The 26735-nt window shown below is 35.5% G+C and overlaps 1 protein-coding gene and 1 long non-coding RNA gene across 5 annotated transcripts in view; one reads left to right on the top strand and one right to left on the bottom strand.

Annotated features, from left to right (window-relative positions):
• Positions 1–26735, top strand: part of gli3 (GLI family zinc finger 3) — a 295055-nt gene that overhangs the window by 190359 nt on the left and 77961 nt on the right. For both annotated transcript variants that reach the window (XM_073940176.1, NM_205728.1), the window contains 1 exon segment: positions 23791–23996. In XM_073940176.1, coding sequence (XP_073796277.1) covers positions 23791–23996 — 206 coding nt within the window.
• LOC101886967 (uncharacterized) lies at positions 7254–10527 on the bottom strand. Of its 3 annotated transcripts, none has more exons than XR_012399728.1 (6): positions 10434–10527; positions 9523–9558; positions 9293–9428; positions 8984–9176; positions 8755–8891; positions 7254–8303 (listed from the first exon to the last, which is right to left on the bottom strand). It is a non-coding gene; the product is annotated as an uncharacterized lncRNA (long non-coding RNA). The 3 variants fall into 3 exon arrangements; XR_012399730.1 differs by having other exon boundaries at positions 7254–8192; XR_012399729.1 differs by having other exon boundaries at positions 7261–8303; positions 8984–9098.

Genomic DNA, 26735 nt, shown 5'->3' with positions numbered 1-26735 from the left:
GATATGTCATCCAAAAATGTAAATTCATTCAGCATTAATTATCAGTTTTTTTTTTTATTTGCCATTAATACTTGTATTTATGTTTATAATTAAATGTTTCCTATTATTTATGGTTACTTATTAGTTTAAAATGGGATGTGTAATAAATTTTGAATCATTGTGCAACACAATTTTGCAGACACATACCGAGGAAACTTATGTTGCTTGACTTAATGATTCATGACTTAATCATTGTGACTTCTCTGCATGTTGGATTGACACATTAGTGACCAATTATCAAGAAATCATCAAATCATGCACTGCAAAGATTATTTTGCCTCTTTAAATGTAAACATAATATTTTTATACATATGTATTTATTCATTGTGTATACTTTTCTACATGCACATTACTTTATGAAAACCTCCATGTGAACACTTGTTCAGCGAAAATGTGCAGGGGATGAATTTATGTCATCCCCCATGTGCACCATGCCTTCCCTTTCCAGATTTAAAAGCTTAGCTTTTTTTTTTTTTTTTTTCTCTATCTCTCTCACTCACTTTCTCTTTAATTCCTGTGCTGTGGTGTGAGGACAGGCGGTCAGGCTGTAGCTGGCCTCATGATTAATGATGTTTATACTTGACAGAAAGCTCCTTTATTTATCTGCATTGCTGCTCCACAGATATCATCACTCACCTGAATGAAAAATATTCACTCATACCAATTTTGCAGTATAATTGAGTGGAGTCACTTCTCTTCTGTCGTCTTTTAGCCCTTTTCTTTGTCACCCTCCCTCTTTTTTCCCCTCTCTCTCTTCACTTCTGCTATCTGGCCGTCTTATCATTGCCCCAGTAATTTTCACACTGCGTTGTATGATATGGAGAGGCTGGCTTTAGCCTTTTTTGACATTAAGCCTCTTCAATTTTCACAAGAGAAGAAAAGAGAGTGAGAGAGAGAGGGTAAAATGCAAAAGAAAGTTGCATGCCACTTTGTGGAGATGCTCAAGAAGAGGTAAAATATCTCACCTCTTTTTTCCACAAGCAATTTCAGGCTTTGGAAAGAACTGAGATAAAGTCCTTAGGAGAAATGAGGGCAGACTGAGGTAATATCCTTTTTTCACTGCTTGGTTATATTACTTAAATGTATAGGCTGCCCTTTTTGTATCTTAAAGTCAGTATGAGGAAGTATGCATTATGGAGCTATTAAAAACATTCAGATGTGTACTTACAAAAATGTGATAAGCTGTTTTTGACAGCATAACGTGATCAAAATATGATTTTAAGATATTGAAATATGATTAGAAATTATGTTAATATTTGGTTAGTGTAATTTTACCTAGTAGGACATGTTCCTGGATTAGCATCTACAGTATGTTGATCCTGGAACAATATTCCAATCAGAATTAAGGAATATGTTTACAGTTTATTCTAAATTTAGGCTTGCTGTTGGGGTTATGTCTACATAATTGTTATCCAACTATTATTCCCTGATTTTGTGAATAATTTACAATTAGGGTTGGGTTTGGGGTAGGGAATAGGAATGGATTACATTTTCAAATAAAAATGACATTCCAGGATTAACATAGATGTTATTCCAGGATCGCATTCTACTTGGCAAAATCATACCCACCATTAATATATGCTAAATGCACACGTATTCAAATTACTGTGGCATTTAAACATGCATTATATATATATATATATATATATATATATATATATATATATATATATATATATATATATATATATATATATATATATATATATATATATATATATATATATATATATATATTTTTTTTTTTTTTTTTTTATATATTTCCCGAATGATGTTTAACAGAGCAAGGACATTCTCACAGTATGTCTGACAATATTTTTTCTTTTGGAGAAAGTCTTATTTGTTTTATTCTGGCTAGAATAAAAACAGTTTTTAACTTTTTTTTTAAAAACCACTTTAAGGTCAAAATTTGTTGCCCCTTTAAGCTATATATATATATATATATATATATATATATATATATATATATATATATATATATATATATATATATATATATATATATATATATTAGTTACCTAATTAACCTAAATAAGCCTTTAAATGTCACTTTAAGCTGTATAGAAGTATCTTGAAAAAGTCTAGTAAAATATTATTTACTGTCATCATGGCAAAGATAAAGAAGCAGTGATTAGAAATGAGTTATTAAAACTATTAAGTTTAGAAATATGCTGAAAAAAATCTTCTCTCTGTAGAGCCTTACAATTGTCTCAATAATCTTCTTTGTGAGATTTTGAAATGTTTTCAATCTTATTTAATAATATTGTAAATATCTTTATCAAATTAAGTTAAAGCTGAACATTAATGTTTCTCTCCACATTTATGATGTTAAACCTTTTTTTCTGTAGTACTCTGCTGCATTAAATAATCACATGCAAGACTCGACATACTCCCTAACATTCACTCATGATTACATTTTACATTTACAAATACATTTTGGACATTTAATTAGTTGCACAAGATGTGTGACAGGAGAGTATTGTTGCCCACACTATATAAAAAAATATGCCTTTTTTTTAACATGGAAAATATATGTATGCTGTGAGATTATTTTAGATCTTTGGACTTTTTCAAATCTTTCTTTTTTAATTATTTGTATTATTCTGTGATCATATTTTTCTCTACACGTGATGATGATCTGAACTCTTATTTTGCATATTAAAAGTCCCTCTAACACATATGTACAGCAAAGGCAACAACCATTGCCTTACCTCGAGTATAACTGTCTTGTCACAGCTGGCTCAGCTGTGTTAACCCATCAAAGTGGTTACGTCTCAGACTCAGAGGTCGTCTAACCTTGTCTATTTATTTGGCTTCGGGGCACTGTTTCCATGCCCCAAGTCAGAAGACGAAAGATGCTTTAAGCTGATAAACTAATATATTCTCTTTCTTTTTTATTGTGTTGGAAAAAAAATGCATTTTTTTCTCCTGGCTTGTTTTCTCTTGCCTGCGGCATGCTGGAGGACCAGCAGAGCAATGGAATGAGAGTTTAACCTCACACATGCTACAATTTCGCATTGAAAAAAAAAATGCAAATTGCACTTCTTAAGCAGTTCTACTGTGCTTTAAAATATTGTATTGCTCTATAACGCTGGCAAATAATGCTGTGAAGCAGAAATATGTGAAGAAATTGTGTACACTGACATTCTCTTAGAGAAACAATTGAAGTAAAAAAAATGGATCATAATGTTTGAACTTTGTTTTGGCTGTAATACGAAAATGGATCACAATCTTGTTGTGTGTGTGTGTGTGTGTGTGTGTGTGTGCGTGCGTGCTTGTGCGTGCGTGCGTGCTGTATAGGGGTAGATTTTTTTTCTCAAGATGACAAAGTTAACAATTTATTTTTTTTCGAACACCAGAAGGGGACTGGTTTTTTTGAGGGCAGTGAGGTAGTTCCTGGAGGTCTTACAAAGAGGCGTTGTCCATTTAAGAACCTTAAACCCTTGGCTTTAATTGAAAATATGCATAAATTCCCGAATTAAGACAAGATTCTCACCTTTTACTTAGTAATTCTCTCAAATCACAAAAAAGTTCTCCAGGATTGGTTACATTTTAGATGTTATGCAGTGCTAATGATACTCAAGTATGAAAACATTCAAAAAGAAAATAATGCAATTTATTTTTAATAAATCATGTCTGCATCCAGTAAGGAACAACAAATCATCAGTCATTAGGAACTGTTCTGCCAACTTGTATGTTTTTGGTCTTGTCAAATGTAGTCAGCATTTTTGAATGTAAAAATGCTTTCTCTTTTAGCTTAAGTTAAACACTGGCTCATTTCCACTGAGTGGTTCAATACGGTACAATAGGGGTCACATTTATCAGGCTTGCATTTCCACTTCCAAAATGTTACCCTTTTAGTGGGTGTCGTGTACGAAAGAAAGTTTCAGTCGACGTTATTCTCGCTCAAGGAAATGTCAAAGTAAAGCTGTACAGATCGTTTGCATATCATTATGAAAAGCCTTCTCACAAAACAGATGCTTTATACACATAAACACTTGTGTACAAATGTTCATTACTAACTTTTCTATGAACAGGATTTGATTATAACTGCAGATCATTGATAGGGCAAAATAGCCTACTGTAACTTCTGCAATTATATAGAATAAATAAATGAATTTAACATATATAAACACATACAGCCCCTTACAGTCTCCGATATGCCAATTGCAGAAAAACTACACACAACATACATTTAGTTCTTATTTAGGTTTTAAAACAACACGCAACATATAGCCCAGTCAGTGCATACCTCTTGTCTTTGTCTTTAATCTAAATATAACCCTTTTGTTAGAAAGTAATTCCGTCATTCCGAGTTCATAATAGTCCAAAAGGCGAGGGTAATAGTTACATATGGCAGTTTGTTGATGTTTTAGGTTGCTGAAACAATCACTTGCTCCTTTGTTTTGTCAAGCTTCTCCTTTGTTTTTTTGAGCATCACTCTCACGTTTGTCCGTTTTTGAAAAGATTAAGTGTCAGAACTTCAATAATCACGCGCAAGGTATTATCATGAGCTCAAGAAGTTTGTTATTTCAAATATAGACATGTGATGAGTGCAAGCGAGAAAGCGAAACAGCTCGCAATTTAGACGGCCTTGTAAACAACTAACGTTACAGGGCACAGGGTAGTTTCTGCTGTTCCTCTTGGCTTCGTGGTTGTTTATCAAGACAACAACAAGGTTTGTTTAAGATCTGGTCGACCATGGCTCATTATTATATGTATGTATCAATATGGTGTTATGTCTCGGCTCTGTATTTGGAAATGGAGCTTCCTTTTTTTTATTCTTCTAGCTTGTGCATGCGCTAGTGACATATCTCTGTAAACCAATAATGTTTAGCTGCGCTTCTGGCTCTTCCGCTAGATACTCTTCCGAAAGGTAACCCAAAAAGTGGTACGTTAGAGTTTGCTTTTTGGTACGTTTTGACAGTGGAAATGGCCATAAAAGCGAACCAAACCGTACTGTACCGCACCATACCACTCAGTGGAAATGGGTCATAATGTCATGCTTACTCATGGTCTAGCTGTTAGTGTCTGATTAACTAAAGGGTCCTGGGATCAGTTTGGTACTGACATTTAGCAGAACAAAGAAATGTATGAAGGACACCAGAGCAAAAAAAGGTGTAAACATGCAAAAATTTGCTACATTTTTGGAAGTATTTCAAATTTTTCAAATTTACTAACATACTGATATGCCATAACATATTTTAGTTTACACAATTGCTTTCACTGTGTCCCGTCTCTCTCTCTCTCTCTCTCTCTCTCTCTCTCTCTCTCTCTCTCTCTCTCCTCAAATATCTCTGTCCTTTGTTCTCTCCCAAAAAGGAACATTAAAGAGCCACTATTTCTGCTGTCAGGGGCCCTCTCCCGTTTCCCCTCATCATTTTCATGCCTTCTCCTCCCTTTCACCCCTCTCTTCAAACTCCTGCTCGCCTATGTCCTCTCTCTTCTCTCCTGTGCTCTGTCTTATCTTTTTCCTTCATTGTTGTGCTGGAGTTCTGGCACTGTGCCCCAAGAAGAACCTGTCCTCTGGTCAAATAACTCTGGCATCTCAATCTCAGTAACATCGGTCAGGGATCTTTTCATGTTTAACAAATAAAAAAAACATCTGCAATCATTAATGGTTTATTGAGGTAATTACTTATTTTAACAATCTAGATTTAATATTGTTTTTTGCTAGCTCACATTGTCATTCGTTGGGGCAAATAATTAATCCATGATTGTTACAAAAAAAAAAAAAATCAAAAAATTACAATAACTAATTACAAATGTTCCTAAAAAAAATTATTTAAATTTTAAAATTCCTTTCCAGTTATCAAAGAATTCATTTGATCCTTAATAATAGTATTGTAACTATTAAATTGTTTTCAGTTCTAAATTGTATTAAAGCTGCAAGCAGCGATGAAAGGGACCTCGCACCCGGGCTTACCGTTGTCTAGTGGCCCTAGGATGACAAAGAACAGTGGACAATAATAATTTAAACTGAGCAAAATATATATTAAAAAAAAAACTCAAAAATTACTGATGTATGCCAAACTTCCTTCTGCCAGCAGGTGGCGCTATGACTGTTACTCAATATTGGCATGTAGATGCCTTCAGGAGAGGAATCTCATTAAATGTTAATTTTCAGGCAGATTAGACATTGTTTGTCTGAGTTATAAGCACTTTCTCCTCCAACCACAAATGCATGCCACTTCTGGGCCATGTGCAAAGTTTAGTGAGTTTTCAGGCATGTTTAGACTCTCAAAATCTCGATTCATTCTGAAGAAGATGAAAGAAGAAGAAGGTGCCTAAATATATATATTAGTGTAAAACCCATAAATGATGGAAAAAACATATTTCTGTAATTGTGATCCTGGCTCTTCACTTTTGCCATGTCCTCTTTTGGTTTTGAAAAAACTTATACCTCAGGTGTTTCAAAACTTTTTAAAGCTTTCCCACTGTTTTGCAATTTTTAGTCAAGATAAAAATTATTGGCCATCTGGTTATTCCTATGATCCCCCATGAATGGATAATAATGGTGTCTGTTCAGTCATACCCGTTTTAGGCAAAATCTCTTCAAAGTGATTCATAGTCAACTCAAATAAAATGTGGCACTTCTTGAACTGATTTTGAGTCTCAAAAATGTAGCTCTGCCAGCCAAAATCATGTCACACGCACCCAAAGCGAACCTCAGCAAACACATCAATGATGTCACATTTGCCATGTGCACTCAAACTAACTAGTGGACACATTGAGTATAAAACAGGCTTTGGACCTTACCAGGCTTATTTACTGTGGAATACTCTACCGTAATAGTTTGGTTACAGTTAGTAACTGGCAACTGTGTTGTCAGTTATTTACAGTAACCAAACCACACTCTTAAAAGAAACGGTTCTATATAGAACCAAAAATGGTTCTATCAAGCGCTTCATATATGGAACCCCAAAAAGGTTCTAAATAGAACCATTTAAAGGGTTCATTAAATAGAACCCCAAATGGTTCTTTCACTCTTAAAATAAACGGTTCTATATAGAACCAAAAATGGTTCTTTCAAGCGCTTCATATATGGAACCCCAAAAAGGTTATAAATAGAACCATTTAAGGGTTCATTAAATAGAACCCCAAATGGTTCTTTGAATTCAAGTTACATGGTTCTATTTAGAACCATTTGAGGGTTCTTTATTTATTATTGAATTAATGTTATTTATTATTGAATAAAAAATAAAACCAATGCAGAAAATTCAAATTGTTTAAATTTATTCAATTTACTTCACAAAATAAGTTTTAGATAATATTAAAAATTGCACCTCTGCGTACTTTGTATAAGATCTACCTCTAAACATTATACATTTTTACTATTTAATTAGTAAACATAATTAACAGCTTAATGGCATTCAACAATCTAATTCTAATGATTTCACTTATTAATAAACATTTGTAAGCTTGCTTACTGATTGAACAAATACAAAACTTAACTTTCAAACATCTCTAAAATGATGAAAAATGTATTACAATGCAGATAGAAACAATACACAAACATCTATTAAAAAACACTACAATTTCAACAAGTTGACGGTACATGTATGTATTGGTCATGTCAACATCCATTTTTATACATAATTTTTAATAAAAGTTATTGAAGAAAGTGCTTAATCGCACACAAAACTTTGCAAAATGATTAGACAAAACACTGAGAACAGCCATTCCACAACCTGTAACATGTCCATGTTTGCCGGCCTCTCTTAAAACGTAAATAGTTTTGTCTATGGGTGGCACAGTGGCTCACTGGTTAGAACTGTCACATCACAGCAAGAAGGTCACTGGTTTGAGTCCTGACTGGGTCAGTTGGTGTTTCTGTGTGAAGTTTGCAAGTTCTCCCAGTGTTTGTGTGGGTTTCCTCTGGGTGCTCCAGTTGCCCCCACAGTCCAAAAGCATGCGTACGGTATTGGTGAATTGGCCACAGTGAGTGAATGTGTGCAGGTGTATGAGAAAGTGTATGGGTGTTTCCCAGTGCTGGGTTGCAGCTGGAAAGTGAAGAGTAATTGCTAATTCATTCTACTGTGGTGCCTCTGATAAATGAGGGAGCAGAAGGATAGTGAGCGAGTGTTGGCCATCGTAATGCTGACACTTCAAGCCTTGACGGAATCAGGAGAGCTGTTAGGACCTTTGGATTTCTGTAAAACAATATTTCAATGCTGAGTACTTCCTTCTTTCCTTCCCTTCTTTTGGGCCATTTCTTTTAAAGATGTTTCTGTGTTCTTCACTAAGTCCTTATATGCAGCATCCTAAATTAAAACATTTTGTTTACTTTGTGTAAGTTTCCAAGTGACACATTTTCAGAAATACAAGTACTTTAAAGTCATCAAAAATACAGAAATACAGTGTAGACAGCTATAATATATTTTCTATTTAATCTGCACTTCATTTGTTACAGAATTTAATGAAATTGACATTTCTGAGTGACCTCAATTCAGTATGTACATTAAATAAAACAATAAAATTAGAATAAGAACAAAACAAAATAACTGTATATCAAATAACATACATCATATTTGGCAGATACTTTTATCCAAAGGGACTTAGATTGTGTTTAATCTATACATTTATTAATATGTGTGATCTGGAACACATTTGGCATTGCTAATGCATTGCTTTACCAAATAAGCTTTAAAATGTCATATGCACAGATTTTTCATATCTATTTGGCACACAATGTAACAGTGTTTGGTTACTCACAAGCTGTGGCACTCCAAGAAGAAAAAACTGCTCCATTAGTTTTGCAGACCCCTCCATAATCTGCGCTCTGGAAAATAGTGTTTCATTTGGTTCTTGACTTATTCGTAAACGGTGTCGCATTCTAGGTCCATCACAATCTGAGGTAGGAAGACAGCATTTGTAGAATGTGTAAATATAAATTTAAATCACAGAATTAATCTTGACATAAAATGTATTGAAATGAACTTACCTTGTGTTAAGTCCCTCAGAGTCCAGTTCACTTCCTTTTGATCCCATCATTATGAGCTCACCACTGAAATCCTTTAATTTTTACATTTGTTTTGAAGACATTGCAACAAGGAATCCTGTAGGCAAATTTACACCTTTTAATACATATTTCTGCTCTGCAGGACTTTTTTTAAGCAACGACCTTAATATTCTCACTGTATTAAAACAGCAGTAGTAAGTAATAGAATATTTTTTGTGATAAATATATTTTTTTCAGTACACAACAACCAACAAGTCTGAATTATGCATGTTATAAAATACAATACTTTACCAGGTGTGCTTGAAGATGATGTCAAACAATTATGGATGTGATGTGTTTTTCTTTAAGCTGGGATCCTTCTTCTTCAAAGCTACTTGTGTGCAGCAGATCAAATTTGGAAACTTAATATGGGTCCCATGACACTTTTCTGTAATGATAAATACAATCTTGAAGTCTTTTATAATATTTATTTCATTTTACTGACCACAATACATTTTGTTTGAATTTTAAAACAATGATACCAAGCACAAGTTTTATGATGCAGTTCAGTTTCCAGGCTGTTTGAAGAAAAAAAAATATACATTAAAATATTTATTTTAAACTTATTTTGCACTATATATATATATATATATATATATATATATATATATATATATATATATATATATATATATATATATATATAATTTCACAATAAATTTATTCTGCATTTTTGTGTCTTTTATAAATAACACCTGATCTTTCATCTATGGATTGTTAAAATATGTTTGGCTTTTTAAATGTTTCAATAATATTCAGGGGCGGACTGGCCATAGGGAGAACTTGCCACCGTGACTGGCCTCCCGTGCGTGCACAGACTCGGGCACGAATCTGCCTGTGCGGGCACGAGCGGTGCACTATTATCTTGCTGTTTTATGCAGACTAGCGGGAACGTCTAAAAAGCGGGCAGTAATGTTCACTACTTTGCAGAGTTTAGCTCAATCACTGATAAAACACACACGAACCAAGCTAAAAGTGAGCATTTGTTCAAGGTTGGAGCTAAAAACAACACGAAAAACACGATGAAATTGGCTCAAATCTAACGTTAGTTAATTTTAAAATAACGTGCACATGCTTCATTCACGCTCTCTCGAAGCTCGCCTTCAAATAACACAGCTGTGTACTGTTATCGGTGATTTAATTAGTAGTACTGACGAACAAGTATAGCGATATTGTAACTTATTTTGAATAAAAAGCAGAACAAATTTAACTTAACAGATTTCTGAACCGAAGGGTGACGACCGAAGTCATCAAGCACAGTGTTTATCCATATTAACGCTAAAGTTGCCCCCATTCAATCTGTATCACCATATAACACGAGGGATTTTCTATCAAATAACCTTCCTTCATAATACAAAATATTTCACTATATATATTAAATGTACTAACATACCTGAATGATGAAGCTGAAATAGTGGACTTCTCCTTTCGAAAAATTAACCTTCTCTCGAGGCTCTTCACCACTGGTCCATGACGATGTCCTTGTCAATGACTGACGTCACCAGAGGGCCTTTTTATGATTATTAGTTTCAAATAAATTATTAAACCATAACAACATGTTACTGCACAGTCTAAATAAATTGGTCATTTTATTTATTTCACAAAATAATTTGTCAAAAATGTTAAACATAAACTAGGCCTATAAGTTATATGCTATTGTACAAACCTGCATAAAAAAAAATCCCATCATAATGTACACTGATTAAGTTTTTGACCACAGCATTCATTTTATTAGGTTTTGACTCAAAAAGCTTTGTCTCTCTGTGTTATAGCTTATAATTATTTAATAATCTTTACTACATAATTATGTTATGATTCAAAAATTATAGAACCATTTTAATCAAAAAGGTTCTTTGCAGTCAAAGGGTTCTAAATGGAACCATTTTTTGGGTAAAAGGTTCTACTGGCCAAGTATAGAACCCCAAGGTTCTATACAGAACCTCAAGGAACCTTTTTTTTAAGAGTGCACTAGAGTGACTAAATGGCAATAGTGTTGCCAGTTATGGCCCGTTTCCACTAAAAGGAACAGTACGGTACGGTACGGGTCAGTACGGGTCACCTTTATCAGGCTGGCATTTCCACTGTTAAAAGGGTACCAGTGGTACTCTTTTGGTGGGTGTGGTGTACGACAAAGTTTCAGTCAGGGTGAATTTCACTTGAGGAAATGTCTCCTGTAAAGCAGTATGGGTGGTTCACATATCATATAAGAAGCACCTTTCTGTGAACATAATTTGATTATAACTGCAGATCAATGACAATGCGAAATAGCCTTCTGTAACATCTGCAATTATATAAAATAAATAAATAAATGAACATAACACACACAGACCCTAATAGTGTCCGATATGTTATCAATTACAGAAAAAAACTACACACAGCACACATTTAGTCCTTATTCAGGTTCAAAAACATACGAAACAGCCCAGAGTTAGAGCAAACCTCTCATCTGTAACTTTAATCTTCAGCAGCACATGTAACCTCTTTTTAGAAAGTAATTCCGTCATTCCGAGATCATAATAGCCCAAAAGGTGATGACAATAATTAAACATGGCAGTTTGTTGATGTTTTAGGTTGCAGAAGCATCATTTGTTGCTTTTTTTCCCGGCTTCTCCTTTTTTTCTGTGCTTCACTTTCAACAGAAAGTCACTTATGACAGGATCGCATATCAGAGTGCTGCAATGATCACGTGCACATTATTAATATGAGCTCAAAATGTTTGTTATTTTAAATATAGAAGTATGGCAAGTTCTCTGGGTTGTTGCGCGAGCGATTGACGTATCTTTTTAAACCAATAGCGTTCAGCTGCGCATCAAGCTTCACCTTTTGGTACCCTTGTTACCCTTTGCAAAGGGTGACCAAAAAATGTTATTGTACGGTTCGCTTTTTGGCACCCTTTGACAGTGAAAACAACCACAAAAGCCAATCAAACTGTACCGTACACTCAGTGGAAATGGTCCAAAAATGACAGTAGAAAATAGAAGCAATAGAAATCTATAGGTAATTTAATATTAAAGCAGGGTGAGAATTAAACTCTGTTGGGCTGTAGATCAGTTTACAGATATAACTTCTTTATTTCAGGAGTTCCCCTAAATGAAACTGAAAGTAAACATCACCATGAACATCTTAATAGAGAAATAAACACATTAGGGGGTTTATTTGCTGAAATTCGTATTAAAATCAGTTTTTGTTTAAATTGTGCAATGCATGTTTATAATGTTTTTATGCATAGTATATATTTTAAAAAGGGGAAAAACAATAAATAGTTGTATGAATGCTGTTATGCTTAAATAGTATTGCATTAAAAATGCATGAAAGTCATGTGACCATGAGGAAGAACGCAGCATCTCATTTCTCACAGGATGTGTTCTCTGCCATCACGCTCTCCCGAGTTCGTTCTTCCAGGGACACCTGGCAAGACCAGTCTCTACAAGAACGCAAGTCCGTTCTCTGCGTTCTTGGAATTAAGACACACCCAGTGACTGGAGCACACTTGAAAGTAAACAAATTAAACACCTGGTTCCCTTAAAGGGGCAACACCTTTGTCTTTAGAATAAGACAGAGAGACTGTGTATGTGTGTATGTGTGTGTGTGTGTGTGTGTTAATTCCTAAATCATTGATTTCTGCCTTAAGACAAATGGACTTCTCTATAAATAGCAACATAAAGCATTAGAGTAGATGAGACAATAATTGTTGAACAGTAATTTACCATTTATTGTCAAAGTACATTTAGTAAATTACAGTTTTTTATTCTTTGCACTAAACAATATCATACAAATCCTACTACTTTTACAGTAAAATACTGTTTCCTTTTATTGCAGCAAAACACTGGCTGTTTTATTTATTTACTGCATAATATACAAGAAGGGGATAACAGTGCATTAAAAAACAAACACTAAGCCTGTCACAGGTTTTCCCCTTCCTCAATTACTGCATTTATTCGATGTTCTGTCGATTTGTCCTACCTTGTCAGATTCAAAAAGTAGGTAGCACATATTGATGACGCAATATGCTACCCATCAGATTTTGCTACCAGTAATATTTTGAATGTGGATTAGTCTGATATGAAGCTGTAATGTCACCCTAACCTGCCTAATCCCTAATCCCAACCTCTAAATACAGAACCATTCAAATACAGTGTTGGTAGCGTAATCTGGCGGCTAGGAAAAATGTCAAGACACCAGATTACCGTCATCTACATATTGATTACTCCCGCACCTGCACATAATCATGCTCATTACCCCAGCACCATAAACCCTCACTCTGAGCTGCAGTGTCTGATCTTGTTGCAAATGAATGATTACACTTTCCTTATGGTCAGTGTTTACACTTATTCTGAAAGTTACTTACCTCTCCTTCTATCCTGTTATCTCCAGTATCTGCGTCCTTTCTCCTAGTATTGTCTATCCTGGTTCATCATCTAGTTGTCGTGTGGTTTTTGTCTGCTGATGCTTCATGTTTCTCGTATTCCGTCATCTCCATCTGGTCTACCCAACATCCAATGAGTTATCTTTTGAACCACTCAGAATGAACCACTAACTTATCCAGCATATGTTTTACGCAGTGGATACCCTTCCAGCTGCAACCCATCACTGGAAAACACCCATACACTCTCATTCATACACATACACTATGGACAATTTAGCTTACCCAATTCACTTATAGCGCATGTCTTTGGACTTGAGTATGAAACCAGAGAACTTGGAGGAAACCCACATGAACACATGGAGAACATACCAACTCCACACTGAAATTCCAACTGACCCAGCCAAGGCTTGAACCAGCAACCTTCTTGCTGTGAGGCGACAAGACATCACACGCCGCCTTACGGGTGAATTGTACCATTAAAATCTAATATTGTGTTAAAGTTGTTTTAGAAAGTGAACACACACAGACAAATTTGGAGTGGGCCTAAATACTTTGAGTCTGAGCTGGCATAGTAATAGTGAAAAACTGTGGTGGGATGTAAGTCAACTGAGCTCTTCTACTGAGTAGACAGGATTTTCAGAAGCCTGATTAGGCCAGACTGTTTGTCTGTATGCATGCAATTGGCATCTTATAATCGAGAAGCACCATGACTGAAAAAAATGTGTGAGTAAAATGTGTGAGTAAAAGCAAGCAGGGGAAAACATACTGAGTGCAAAAATAAGAGGATGATCATATATGTGTGGTGACAAAGGATTTGGTGTTAAGAGCACAAGTGATGGGATGTTTGTCATATATTTTCTTTAAATTTTCTCAGCTACTCTGTCAAGACCTGTTGTACTGTGCAGGTGACATCCTTCTAGTGATATGTCATTTTATTGGCTGGCATGCTAGGAACCAATTCTTACACTGCATCCAAAATGGCCGGCAACCAAAAAAAGCAAATTTTATGGTAAGGAGAGGGGCATGTAAATTTTACCTTTTAAATTTTTTTACTATTATTATTATTATTAAATGTATATATTTGTGTTTTAATGTGTCAAGAACAATACATTTAGCTTTCAAAGCTGTTAAATTGTTTGTTTCAAAATATCATGCTTTTTAAATGTCCACTATAGTGACACCAGGACCATCTTAATGTAATTAATGACTGCATGTTGTATGAGGCAGAACTGAAGCAGAGAGGATTCTTTATAAGATTGTTGAGGGAGACTCTGACGTATGACAATCAGACAATTAGAGAATTAGGGACAATTAGAGAATGACAGTCAGTTTTCAAATTGCTTTTTATGTTAAATTTAATATGGATTAACATTATTATTATTATTATTATTATTTTATTTTATTTATTTTTTTTTTGCTGGTGAAGAACAAAAAGTGACGCCTGTGCACCCAATAATCTGCTTCTTTTAAGAGCCTAATATAAAAAAATAAAACAAAAAAATATATACAAAGTATATAAAAGCATACAAGAGAAACAAGTGTATCTTTAGCAAAGAACTGCAAATATGCATATATTATACCAATCTATCGATAAACACACACCTTGTTCTCTTGCTCTGCACAGCTGTGGTTTGTTGTTACGGCTAAACGGAAAACGAGTTGAAATTGGGGGAAACAGAAGTCTGATGCCGTTTTCATAAGTCGGACTGAGGCGAAAATTTAGTACAATTAATGAGCTAATCACAAAATTTTTAGAGGGGCTGAATAGAAACAATATAGGGGTCTAAAGTCCCCCTAAATGTAGGTTAGTGACACCCATGTTAACTGGTGATTATCAGACCTTTAAACGGGACAGACTCCAGTGCATAAATGTAGATGGGTTGTTGCAAGAGGGATGAAAAGGGTGACAGAGTGCATAGGGCCCTGGCAATTTAGGAGCCCATTTAGTGGCCCTGCGATGGCAGCGGAAGGTCCCATGTGCAGCCACCACACCATATCGCCCCTCCCACCCTTTAACTTTCAGCGATCGACACAAAAGCCCCCTTAACCCCTGACAATCATTTACAAACCCCCCACAGGGCCGAAAAATGCTGGCTACGCCCCTGAATGTAGATACATAAGAAAGACATTGTTGAATAAAAAGTGTGCATACAGCTATGCTATAATGGGTAAGTATGGGATGGAGTAGTGAACACTGTAGGCACCCTGTTTTTACAAACCAGCTATTTAAGAGTTAGTGGTTTCTAAGATCATTCAGAATAAGTAATTAAATGATTAATCATTTTTTAAGTGAACATTTATGCATCTTATTTTTCAGCCATATAGTAATAGTTAATTTGTCAGTAAAGAAAATACTTCATAGTAACTGCACACATTTGTTAAGCATTAGCAAACAGTTAAATAATAATTTGTAAAGCATTAACTCTACATAAATAGACATTAGTAAATAGTGTATAACTACATTTACAAATGCTGTATTCTTCACTTATAAGCACATGTTTGTTTGCATTTTTTATATGCATTATTAGTCTATTTAAGAGTAGCTTGTGATTTTTGTTTCAATCGTAATGAGCAAGTAAATTATTAATAAACCATTAAAATTAGCATTTATATATGTTATTATTAGGCATTAGGTAATAGTTATTTTGTATGTTAACAAATGCTTTATTAACATAACTTCATGTAGTTTTGTGACCTAAAGGGAAAATCATTTATATATTATTTATTAATTTTTATTATTATTATTATTAGCCCCTTTAAGCATTTTTTTTTTTGATCGGCCACCGTAAAACTGTTATACAGTGACTTGGCTAATTACCATACCTGCCTAATTAACCTAGTTAAACATTTTGATTGCACTTAAAGCTGAATACTAGAATCTTGAAAAAAATCTAGTGCTGTCATCATGGCAAATAAATCAGTTAATAGCAGTGGTGTTAAAACAAAAATTTTACAGGATTTAACAGGACTTCAACTGTACTAATTAATTACTGCACAGTTCAAACATCACTAAATAAAACATTTAAATGTTTTAATCAATTCAAGTTTAACTGTATAGCACTTTTCATAATAATTAGTGTTTCAACGCAGCTTTACAAAAGGTACACATTATTGCATTACATTCAATTTCTTTTTTTAATTTGCATTGTCACCTCACAGCAAGAAGGTTGCTGGTTCAAGCATCCGCTGGGTGTTCACGTGTTTCCTCCGGGTGCAACCGGTTTTCCCCACCGGTCCAAAGACATGGGCTATAAGTGAATTGGGTAAGCTAAACTGTCCGTAGTGTATGTGTGTGAATGAGACTGTATGGGTATGTCCCAGTGAAGGGCTGTTCACGACACAATCTCTAGAGACCACTGGATGGGCATCCCCAGGTGGAAATGGAGAACAAAAAAAATAATTAGCGTAGCTGCTGTTCATAGTGTATTTGAAAGATATTACTTTTGGACCCTTAACAAGTGGGAGGCAAATTTGCAAACTGTTGTAATTTCCACACCATTTACCTGATTTGGATGTAAATGCCCTCAGTCTGCTGACTGTCAAAGCTGACAGTCTGTGGTTAAAGTAGTCTTGCTCATTTCATTTTAAATTCTTTGTGTGGGTGTATAGAGCCAAAAATGTTAGAATTGTGTTGATGTCCTAACTGTATGTATTTGGGCTGTGTGAAGAAACTGAAGAATCATGTCCATAGGAATCTGAATCTGGGTGTGCACACATCAACGGCACTTTGCTGTATTAATAACAGTATTGAAAATGTCACCTTTGAACAACGCATTGGATCTACAGCAGCGAGAAACTCTGCATGACTAGAGAGGTCAGGGCCTTCCTAAAAGAACACTATGCTGCTTACAAACGTGGAAACAAATGCCTCTACAGTGCAGCCAGAGCTAACCTGAAAAGAGCCATTAGGGGTGTGAAAGCAAAGTACAAAAAAGAGGTTAAGGACCACTTCACCCACAACAACTATGACAGGGCAAGCAGCATCTCAGCAACTACAAAAGTACTATACAGAAAAACTCTGACTGAAGCGCTTCGTGCCAATTGAACTTAGTTGTTTTTTTTCCCCACTTTGAAGAGAGAAAGAGACAGAGAGACAGAGAGAGAGAGAGAGAGAGAGAGATATCCACACTACACACTGACGTCTTTACAATATAGGAACATAGTGTATGGCGTTGGCTTATAGTTGTTAACCAAGGAAGACAAAGTTTTTCAACCTGTCCACAAAAACAGCCACCATCCATACCTACCTAAAGTCAGCTACAAATATCCCACTACTAAAGAAAACAGCAATTAGGCACCTCAACGACTACCATTCAGTAACACTCACCCAGGTATTAGGAATTGCTTTAAAAGCCTGGTGCAGCAGAACATCTAACCCAGCATCCATACACCTTCATCCCTCATCAATTCACATACAGAGCTAATAGCTCTAGAAAATACACAAGCACTACTCCTCTAAACAAACATAATTTGTTCCCCTTGAATGCTGGCGTAATCTTATTCTTTACTTCAATGAATATAGCCAAATACGTTTTAGGAAATATTTTATTAATTATTTTTAAATTGTCTGTATTTAAATCAACAAATGTAAAACATTTTAATGTGTATTTATATAGTGCAATTATTGTGTATGGCCATACACCCAAAGCGCTTTACAATCATGAGGGGGGTCTCTCCACACCACCACCAGTGTGCAGCATCTACTTGGATGATGCGACGCCAGACACAGAACAACGGCGCCAGTGCGCTCACCACCCACCAGCTATTGGAGGAGTGGAGAGAAGTGCCATGGGATTTTTAATGACCACAGAGAGTCAGGACCTCGGTTTAACGTCTCATCCGAAAGACGGTGGCCACTGACAATATAGTGTCACCTTCACTTTTTACTAGGGCATTAGGATTTAAACAAACCGTAGGTTGAGTGCCCCCTGCTGGCCTCTTTAACACCACTTCTCACAGCAACCTAGTTTTCCCATGTGGTCTCCCATCCAGGTACTGACCAGGCTCAGCCCTGCTAAGCTTCAGTGAGTAACTGGTCTTTGACTGCAGGGTAATATGGCGGTGGCATCAAACATCACATTTAATTAGGCTACATAATAATTGTGACAATTTTAATTAAAAGAAATGCAGACCTAAATCAGAAAAAGGTGTGACGGAATGGAAAATGTATAGCGAAGGCCTGTATCCTCTTCCTCCACAGCCAGGACCCTGTAATGTGTGCTTCTTGAAATATGCATGGAAGTCCTTGCAAAGGAAGGTGGCATATTGAGCTATAAAATCTATAAGTACTTTTCAGCATTATTGGTGCCACCACAGAAGTACAAGTTACCTTAGCCAAGGGCACTGACACAACCCTATACCATGACAGACCCATGCTTTTGGACTTGTTGTTGATAACAGTCTGGGTGATAATGTTCTTCTTTGGTCTGGAGCACACGGCGTCCATTTGACCACAGTATACATTTCCACTGTTTGATGGCACATTCCAGTTGCCTGGTCATCGGTGCTTCAGGACACTGTTAACATAGGGCTTTCTTTTGGCACAGTAGAGTTTTAACTGGCATTTGTGGATGTAACTACATAATGTACTTGACAAAGGTTTGCCAAAGCAGTCCTGAACCCATGTGGTGATATAGCTTATGGATAAATGACAATTCTTGATGCAGTGCTGCCTGAGGGATCGTAAATCATGGTAGTTTAGCTTAGGCTTGCTCCCTTGTCCTTTACAACGTAACACTGAACATATTCCAGATTCCTTGAATCTTTTAATTATGTTATGCACTGTTGAAGTCCAAATATCCACATGTCTTTCAAATGACTTTCTTTTAGGAGCATTGTTTTTAACATTTCAATAATTATCTTTCTTGGATGCTGCTTTTGTACCAAATCATAATTACTTATTACCTGTTGATATTACCTGGTTGAAATCACATTATCATTTAACCAAATTACCTGATTATTAGGCTATATCAGGCTATTAGTTCTTGGTAAATATATCCTAATATTAAGCGATTGCTTAAAAAAAAAGCAATCTTTCTTTCTTTCTTTCTTTCTTTCTTTCTTTCTTTCTTTGTGTCTACTTACATGTACTATTGCACAATTAGTAAATTTGCATTTTGCCACAGACATTTTCTTTACCTGACTCATAAATACAATCCCGTATACAACAGGATAAAAAAAGCCATCTGTTAGCCCTGAGAAAGCCCGATTAGAACCCGTAAGTGGCGAAACACCACAGATTGCATGCATTAGAACATAATATTGATATGCTCGTGGGAAAGTGTGCAAACTAACCAAAATGAACATATGTAGAGATTTGTCCATCACAAAGTTGTTGTTTTGTTTTTTTTTTTTTGTTTATTGCTGGGAAGAGTTTTGGTGGGCTTGACTCATCAATGTCTGTCCTTGTAGGCCTTTGTTGAGGTCCTGTTTTGTGAATAACAACTATATAGTCTGGAAGTGTTCAGATTAAGTATTCATTGAAGGTACTGCAGGGTGTTTTAAAATACAACTGGTCTGAGGGCGGCTTACATTCAGTGAAGTTCATGTTAGGCTTGCTACTATTAGTTTTCTTTTATTTCACTGCTGAGGGCAATTGATTTTGTTGCAGTATGAAAGCTGCCATTGCAGATATTGATTTTTGTAGTAAAGTACCATGATAGGAGATAAGTAATCATTGCAGGCCTCATCTGATGTCTGGATAGTTATAAATGCTTCATCTTGAAAGTGTGCACACACACATGTTCAGTTTGGGCAATAGGAGCCATATTTTTAGTGCATTTTTTATATGGCACAAGTGTTTGATCATTTTTTCAGTAGTTTAACCTAGCATGTAGCACCCAACCAGTTTACCTGAGATCTTCTGAAAGTTAATTGCATATTCATATATCGTGATCTGTCATATCTCCAACATAGGCATAAAATAAATGCACCGCAGTATGCAATACAAGTTTATAGTAACCTAAGGGAAGGTCAGATGGAGAGTCTGTTGTCCTTAAAGAATTTACATTTCAAATATCTGCTTTAACATTTTTTTTTTACAAATTCTTAATAAAAATGTGAAGTTCATTATTATGTTTCCTTAATCTCCTTAATTTGTTAAAAAAAAAAAAACAGTGTGATATCTTTCTGAGAATCCACTTAAAGGCATAATAGATCCTATGCAATGAGTTAATGGCACAATCGTTATATTTTGTCGCTAATACCTGAGAACTTACATGGTAACTAGATGTGTAAGTACTATGTAACTACAGTGTATATACACACTGCTACAGGTATTTACTTGTGTAATACTGGTGTGACTACACACATGTAACAACCCACTGAATAATATGTGTAAGTTCAAATGTGTAACAGGGCATTGGTAACAACACTAAAAAATTACACATCTGTAACAAAAATTACATAGTTGCATTGTGTAACAATATGTAAGATACATAAGAATGGCAGAACTAATGCTGAATTAGAAGGTTTCACCTTGTGATACCAGTGTAATTGCAGGGTAAATTCTCAGAAACTGTTCACTCAATATTAAGTGTAAAATTGTCACAAATTACTGTATAATCTATAAAACCTAAGCCTTTGTGCAACTGTTTAACAACAGCAAACTTCCCCCAAAAAAGTATAAGCTTATATAGAAATATACAAATGCCTTGTTTTAAGGTGAATTGTAGAATCTTGAATTTTGGTTCGGTACGCATTACAAATTGAACGATTCGATTCAGACTAACATATAAAAAGAAAAATGCGAATAAGTACAAAATATAATGTTTTTAGTGCAACAATGCTCAACATGGCATCCCACAACATGCTGCCTTCCCCGCTGTCATGTTAAACAGTAGACCATCGCTTTTGAACTCAGAATATCACTTTATTAAAGCATGCATACATTAGCAATCTAGCTGTCTTCTGTGTCAGCCTGCTTGTGCTGGCTCCGCCCCAGTGCCCCAGCAACCCTGTACACCGACACAAAACAGCCAATCTCAATAAACTGTTCATATATCAGCACCACATACGCCCATCTCCAACACTACTCCAGTCAGGCACGCGCTGAATTAGCTCACAAAATGGCTTACGTTAATGTAATTCCAGAATTCCCAAGTCTCTCAGAAGTTTCGGAAATCTGCTGGAGGCCCTCAAAGGAATGATAATCTTTCGAAAATCGTGCGCCTCCCCCCGGTCCTTAAATATGTCGCACACCCCTCTCCACCACATCCCTCCCAGCTCTTCAGGTATGCTGGGCACAACTCACCCCCGCCGCTCAGGTACATCACACGCCCTCACCGCTCTTCAGATACGTCGCGCACCATCACCGCAACCAAGGGAGTGGTGGAAAAAAATCAACATCTGCCATGACAGTAAGCTATTTTAGCGGTAATGTTTGAGAATTTTAGCTCATTTACACTGACATCACGGAATCAGTAACTAAAACTGGAACAGCATTTAGACAAGCAATTCCTACAGATTCAAACAGGGCAAAACAAATCACAGAGGCAATCGGTACATTTATAACTGTGGATATGAGAGACCTTAATCGGTAATGGAAATTTCAGGTTTTAAGAAAAGGTCAAATGTAATAGAGCCCTGTTACATTATTCCTTCATAAGCCCATTTCAGTCAGATAATTCCTGCTTTCGGATCCACTAAAATGGCGGCTGATAGTCAAATCAAGTGGATCTGTGCTGTCTGAAGAAAAGGTGGACACTCATCTCTCTGAAAAAAAACGTAAAAATTAAATGAAACTAAGGTCCATATAAAAACTAAATTGTTATTTTATTTTTATTTGTTTAACTACTACAATATCATATTATTTTTTATAAGCATTTTTTTTTATTTGCTGCTAAGCAGAAACCCCAGAAGTTTAGCTCAATCACAGTTTAAAGAAAACAAAAACACACACACAAAAAACACACACACAATACATATATTAGGGGTGTAACGGTACACAAAAATCATGATTCAGAGGATTACAAGATGTAAAGTATAAATTTTTTTAACGTAATAAAACTAACATATATATATATGAACAGTTGAATATACAGTTGAAGTCAAAATTATTAACCCCCTATCAAATTATTTTTTCTTTTTTTAAATATTTATGCAAGGGAATTTTCACAGTATGTTTGATAATATTTTTTTTCTTCAGGAGAAAGTTTTATTTGTTTTATTTCGGCTAGAATAAAAGCAGTTTTGAATTTTTTTAAAAACAATTTTAAGGTAAAAAGTATTAGCCCCTTTAAGCTATATGTTTTTTTGGTAGTCTATGGAACAAACCACTGTTATACAATAACTTGCCTAATTACCATAACCTGCCTAGTAAATCTAATTAACCTAGTTAAGCCTTTAAATGTCACTTTAAGCTGTATAGAAGTGTCTTGAAAAAAATCAAAAAAAAAAAAAGCAATATTTTGCTTCTGCTTTAGTTATTCAGTATTAGAAACAAGCCAACATTTTTTTGCAAGTGTGTGTGTGTGTGTGTGTGTGTGTGTGTGTGTGTGTGTGGGTGTGTGTGTGTGTGTGTGTGTGTGTGTGTGTGTGTGTGTGTGTGTGTGTGTGTGTGTGTGTGTGTTTGCTTCTTGACTTTCTCATATGTCTATGATTGTAACATTAGTTATTTTTGAAAATTTTCCAAACATTTTCAGAATTTTCAGCAATGTCTAGTGCTGGTAATGATTACAGACAATCTATTTAATTATTTTTTTTGCCCCTTATTCATTAATTCCTCAATTCTTAATAATAAAAAAACAACACGTATTTGGCTTTCCTTATCCTATGTCATGTTATCCCACAATGCAGTTCTGCTTAAAAAAAACTAAACAATATTAGTTGAATAGGGGCTGTTTAAGACTACAACAACAACAACAGAATCCTCAGCAGACTGAGTGTCAGTCATCATCTCAAGAAAATATACAAAAGCTTTGTGGGTAGCACTGAGAATTCCTGGCCGTCTCTGTCTGATTAAAATATGATGTGTTGAAAGCTGGCTTTGATCTTAGGAAATGTCTGCGAGGGTAGCAGTTAGTATTTAGCTTGGCCTTTTTCCCTTCCCGCTCATTCTGTGATTTGGCCCTGCAGATGGAGGCCGATAGATAGTGTCACCATTCATTTCCTGCTCAAGCTCCTACACCATTCTGTGCAGTTGCTAGACCTGGAGCAGGGATCCAGAATGAATAGATCACATGCCGAGCTTTTGTGGCTTGCGCGAAGCTCTGTTTTCTTTTATGCTTCCCTCTAAATGTGTGCATGTACATACAGAGTTAATATGACATTTTGCAAATAAACCCAAAGACTTGGAAGATCTCACTCTGCTGAATGAGTGGAAGAAATCACTGTATGAAAAAGAATCCTAAGGTGCTTAAATGCTTTTCTTCATCTCTGATTCCAGGCCTCCTGCACTGGCAGCAAGCCCGACATTTTCTGATATCTCCCTCATCCGGATCTCACCGCACCGGAACCCTTCAATGGGGACAGACTCACCCTTTAACCCTTCACATCCTTACATTAACCCCTACATGGACTACATACGCTCCTTGCACAGCAGTCCCTCTTTGTCCATGGTTTCTGCAGCCAGAGGCCTTAGTCCTGCAGATAGTGAGTACCTTCAAGACTTTTTTTTTACCCTCTAAATTCCTTCTAATTTTCTAAATATTTCTGGTTATCATTATGTCTGTAATTTTATCTAATTATGGGTTTGACATTCTAGGTATGTGGCAAAGTGTATCTCTCATTTAGCATTTGAATCAGTTTACTTCTTTTTGACACTTCAGCAAACTGTACCGTACCACTTTTTGGGTAACCTTTGCAAAGAGTACCTAACACAACAAAAGGGTACCAAAACGCTATTGGTTAACAGAGATACATCACTCACTCGTGCAACAAGTCAGAATGAAAACAAAGGAAACCGCCATGTTTTAGATACACAGCCCAGACATTACACTGTAATAATATATGCATATAATAACGTGCCACGGTCGACCCTAGATCAAGCAAACCTTGTCGTCATCTTGATGAACAGCCACAAAGCCAAGAAGAAGAGTGGAAACTGCCCTGTGCCCCGCAGTTTCGCTTTCTTACGCTTTCTCAGCTGATGATAATGCTTCTGACATCCGATCCTGTCAGAAACGAACAAACGCAAAACTGATGTGCGAAAAAGTAAAGGAGAAGCTGGAAAAAACAAAGGAGCAAATGATTGTTTCAGCAACCTGTAACATAAACAAACTGCCATGTTTAATTATTATCATCATCTTTTAGACTATTATAAACTCGGAATGACAGAATTACTCTCTAACAGAGGTTACATGTGATAGCGAAGATTAAAGATGAGCGGTTTGCACCTTCTGTCGTATACCACACCCACCAAAAGAGTACTATTGGAACCCTTTTAGCAGTGGAAACACAAGCCTGATAAAGGTGACCCATCAGACCCGTACCGTGCCATACCAGTCAGTGGAAATGGGCCATATTATCATCAGACCTCTGGAGGAACATTCAATGTATCAGATGAGTCTACTGATCAAATCCCATGATAAGAGGGGTAAAGCTTGAGGTCATTATAGGGTAGAGGGCATGAGAAGGAAGGGAAGAAAAAAGTAGAAATGGTTTGTGCAGGAATCCATTTTAGTTTCTTGTATGAAGTTGGACTGGGAAATTCATTACAGGGTCATCAGGGCTTGCTGAAAGAAAAGATATCTGCAGAATACCAGCCTCATATACATCTCAAGCAAGGATTTTTAATTGAAGCCTTAAGCTCAAATACCAAAGTGGGACAATCAGAGGGCTCTCTCAGAGGCCGCAGATAACTGCAGCTGCATCAAATAGTAGGGTCATTTCACACCAGCTAAATTTTGCTATATACTGTACCATATTTGTCAAAGGAAGACCATGACCTCAACCAGTCCAAGGTGGATAGTTATTAATGCTTAAATTAAATTTGTAGATTTTTTATATTTTTGTGACCTGTTGTGATGTGTGGGAGAATGTCTATATTATCTTTATCCAACTAAAAAAACAACAAAGAACAGTATTCAAACTACACAAAAGTCACACTTAATGAATGATTGATAAATAAAAGTTCAGTTTAATTGTTGAATTTAATTATAAATGCTCAAGAACCAAAATTAATCATATGGATAATGGTGTCCCAAGCTTCCATTTTAACAAGTAAAACTATGTTTTGAACAATCAACTATATCAAACTCAGCTTCAGTTAGCAGAACCAGCAAAAAATCAAATAAATAAAAAATCAAATAAATAAATTGTGCTGGTTTACGCTGGTTATTTGTTAAGTAAAATGAATAACCATCATAAACAAAAGAAATAACAGCCTAAAGCAGCATTATTTATTTATTTATTTATTTATTTATTTATTTATTTATTTATTTATTTATTTATTTATTTATTTATTTATTTGTTTGTTTGTTTGTTTGTTTGTTTGTTTGTTTGTTTATTTGTTATGTCTGTGTGTGCATGCATGCGTGTTTATTTGAGCAACAAACTGCATATATGTATCTTATACTTGTTTTCCAGCCATTATGAATCCCTGTTTTATGCATTGTCCCAGATTGCAACATGCTCCAACAGCAAAATGCCTCCTGGCTCTGGTGGCACATCATGTTGTGGGTGAATATACATAAAAAGTAAATAAATAAATAAAAAGCCACTCTAATATCCCATAAGCAGAATGCTGAAGTCCCTGCCTTTCCCCATCGACAATCCTGAAATTTGATGCCAACATCTCCCATTTAGAAATTCCACTAAGCTCTTTTTGCACATGAACAGAGAAACGAGGCACATTACTGCTCAATGCGAGAGCCGCAGCAGGGCGGAACAACAGAGACAATTAAAGAAGCTCTCTAACCCCTCCCTCACTACTTAAGACATAATACCCACATCGAATTAATTTGGAATTTCTTCCTAGGTTCACACAACCAATCAGAGATGCATTTTTCATGCATTCAGTCCAGGCCTCAGTTGACATCTTTTCATCTGCTCCTTTTATTTCTTCTGGAGAAGACAGGAATTAGACATAACACTTTGTGCAGCTAAACTGATTTTAAATTTGCATTGAGAAGCTGTGTCAGTCTTGTGTACTTTCTCTTGTTACTTTGCATCTTCTGCATACATACATACATACATACATACATACATACATACATACATACATACATACATACATACATATATATATATATATATATATATATATATATATATATATATATATATATATATATATATATATAACATATATATATATATATATATATATATATATATATATATATATATATATATATATTGTTAACAAATAGTTTTACTGCAGTATTGCTT

This window comes from Danio rerio, chromosome 24, assembly GCF_049306965.1.
Source record: "Danio rerio strain Tuebingen ecotype United States chromosome 24, GRCz12tu, whole genome shotgun sequence".
NCBI classification, from domain to species: Eukaryota; Metazoa; Chordata; class Actinopteri; order Cypriniformes; family Danionidae; genus Danio; species Danio rerio.
This window is presented reverse-complemented; position numbering and strand designations above follow the sequence as displayed.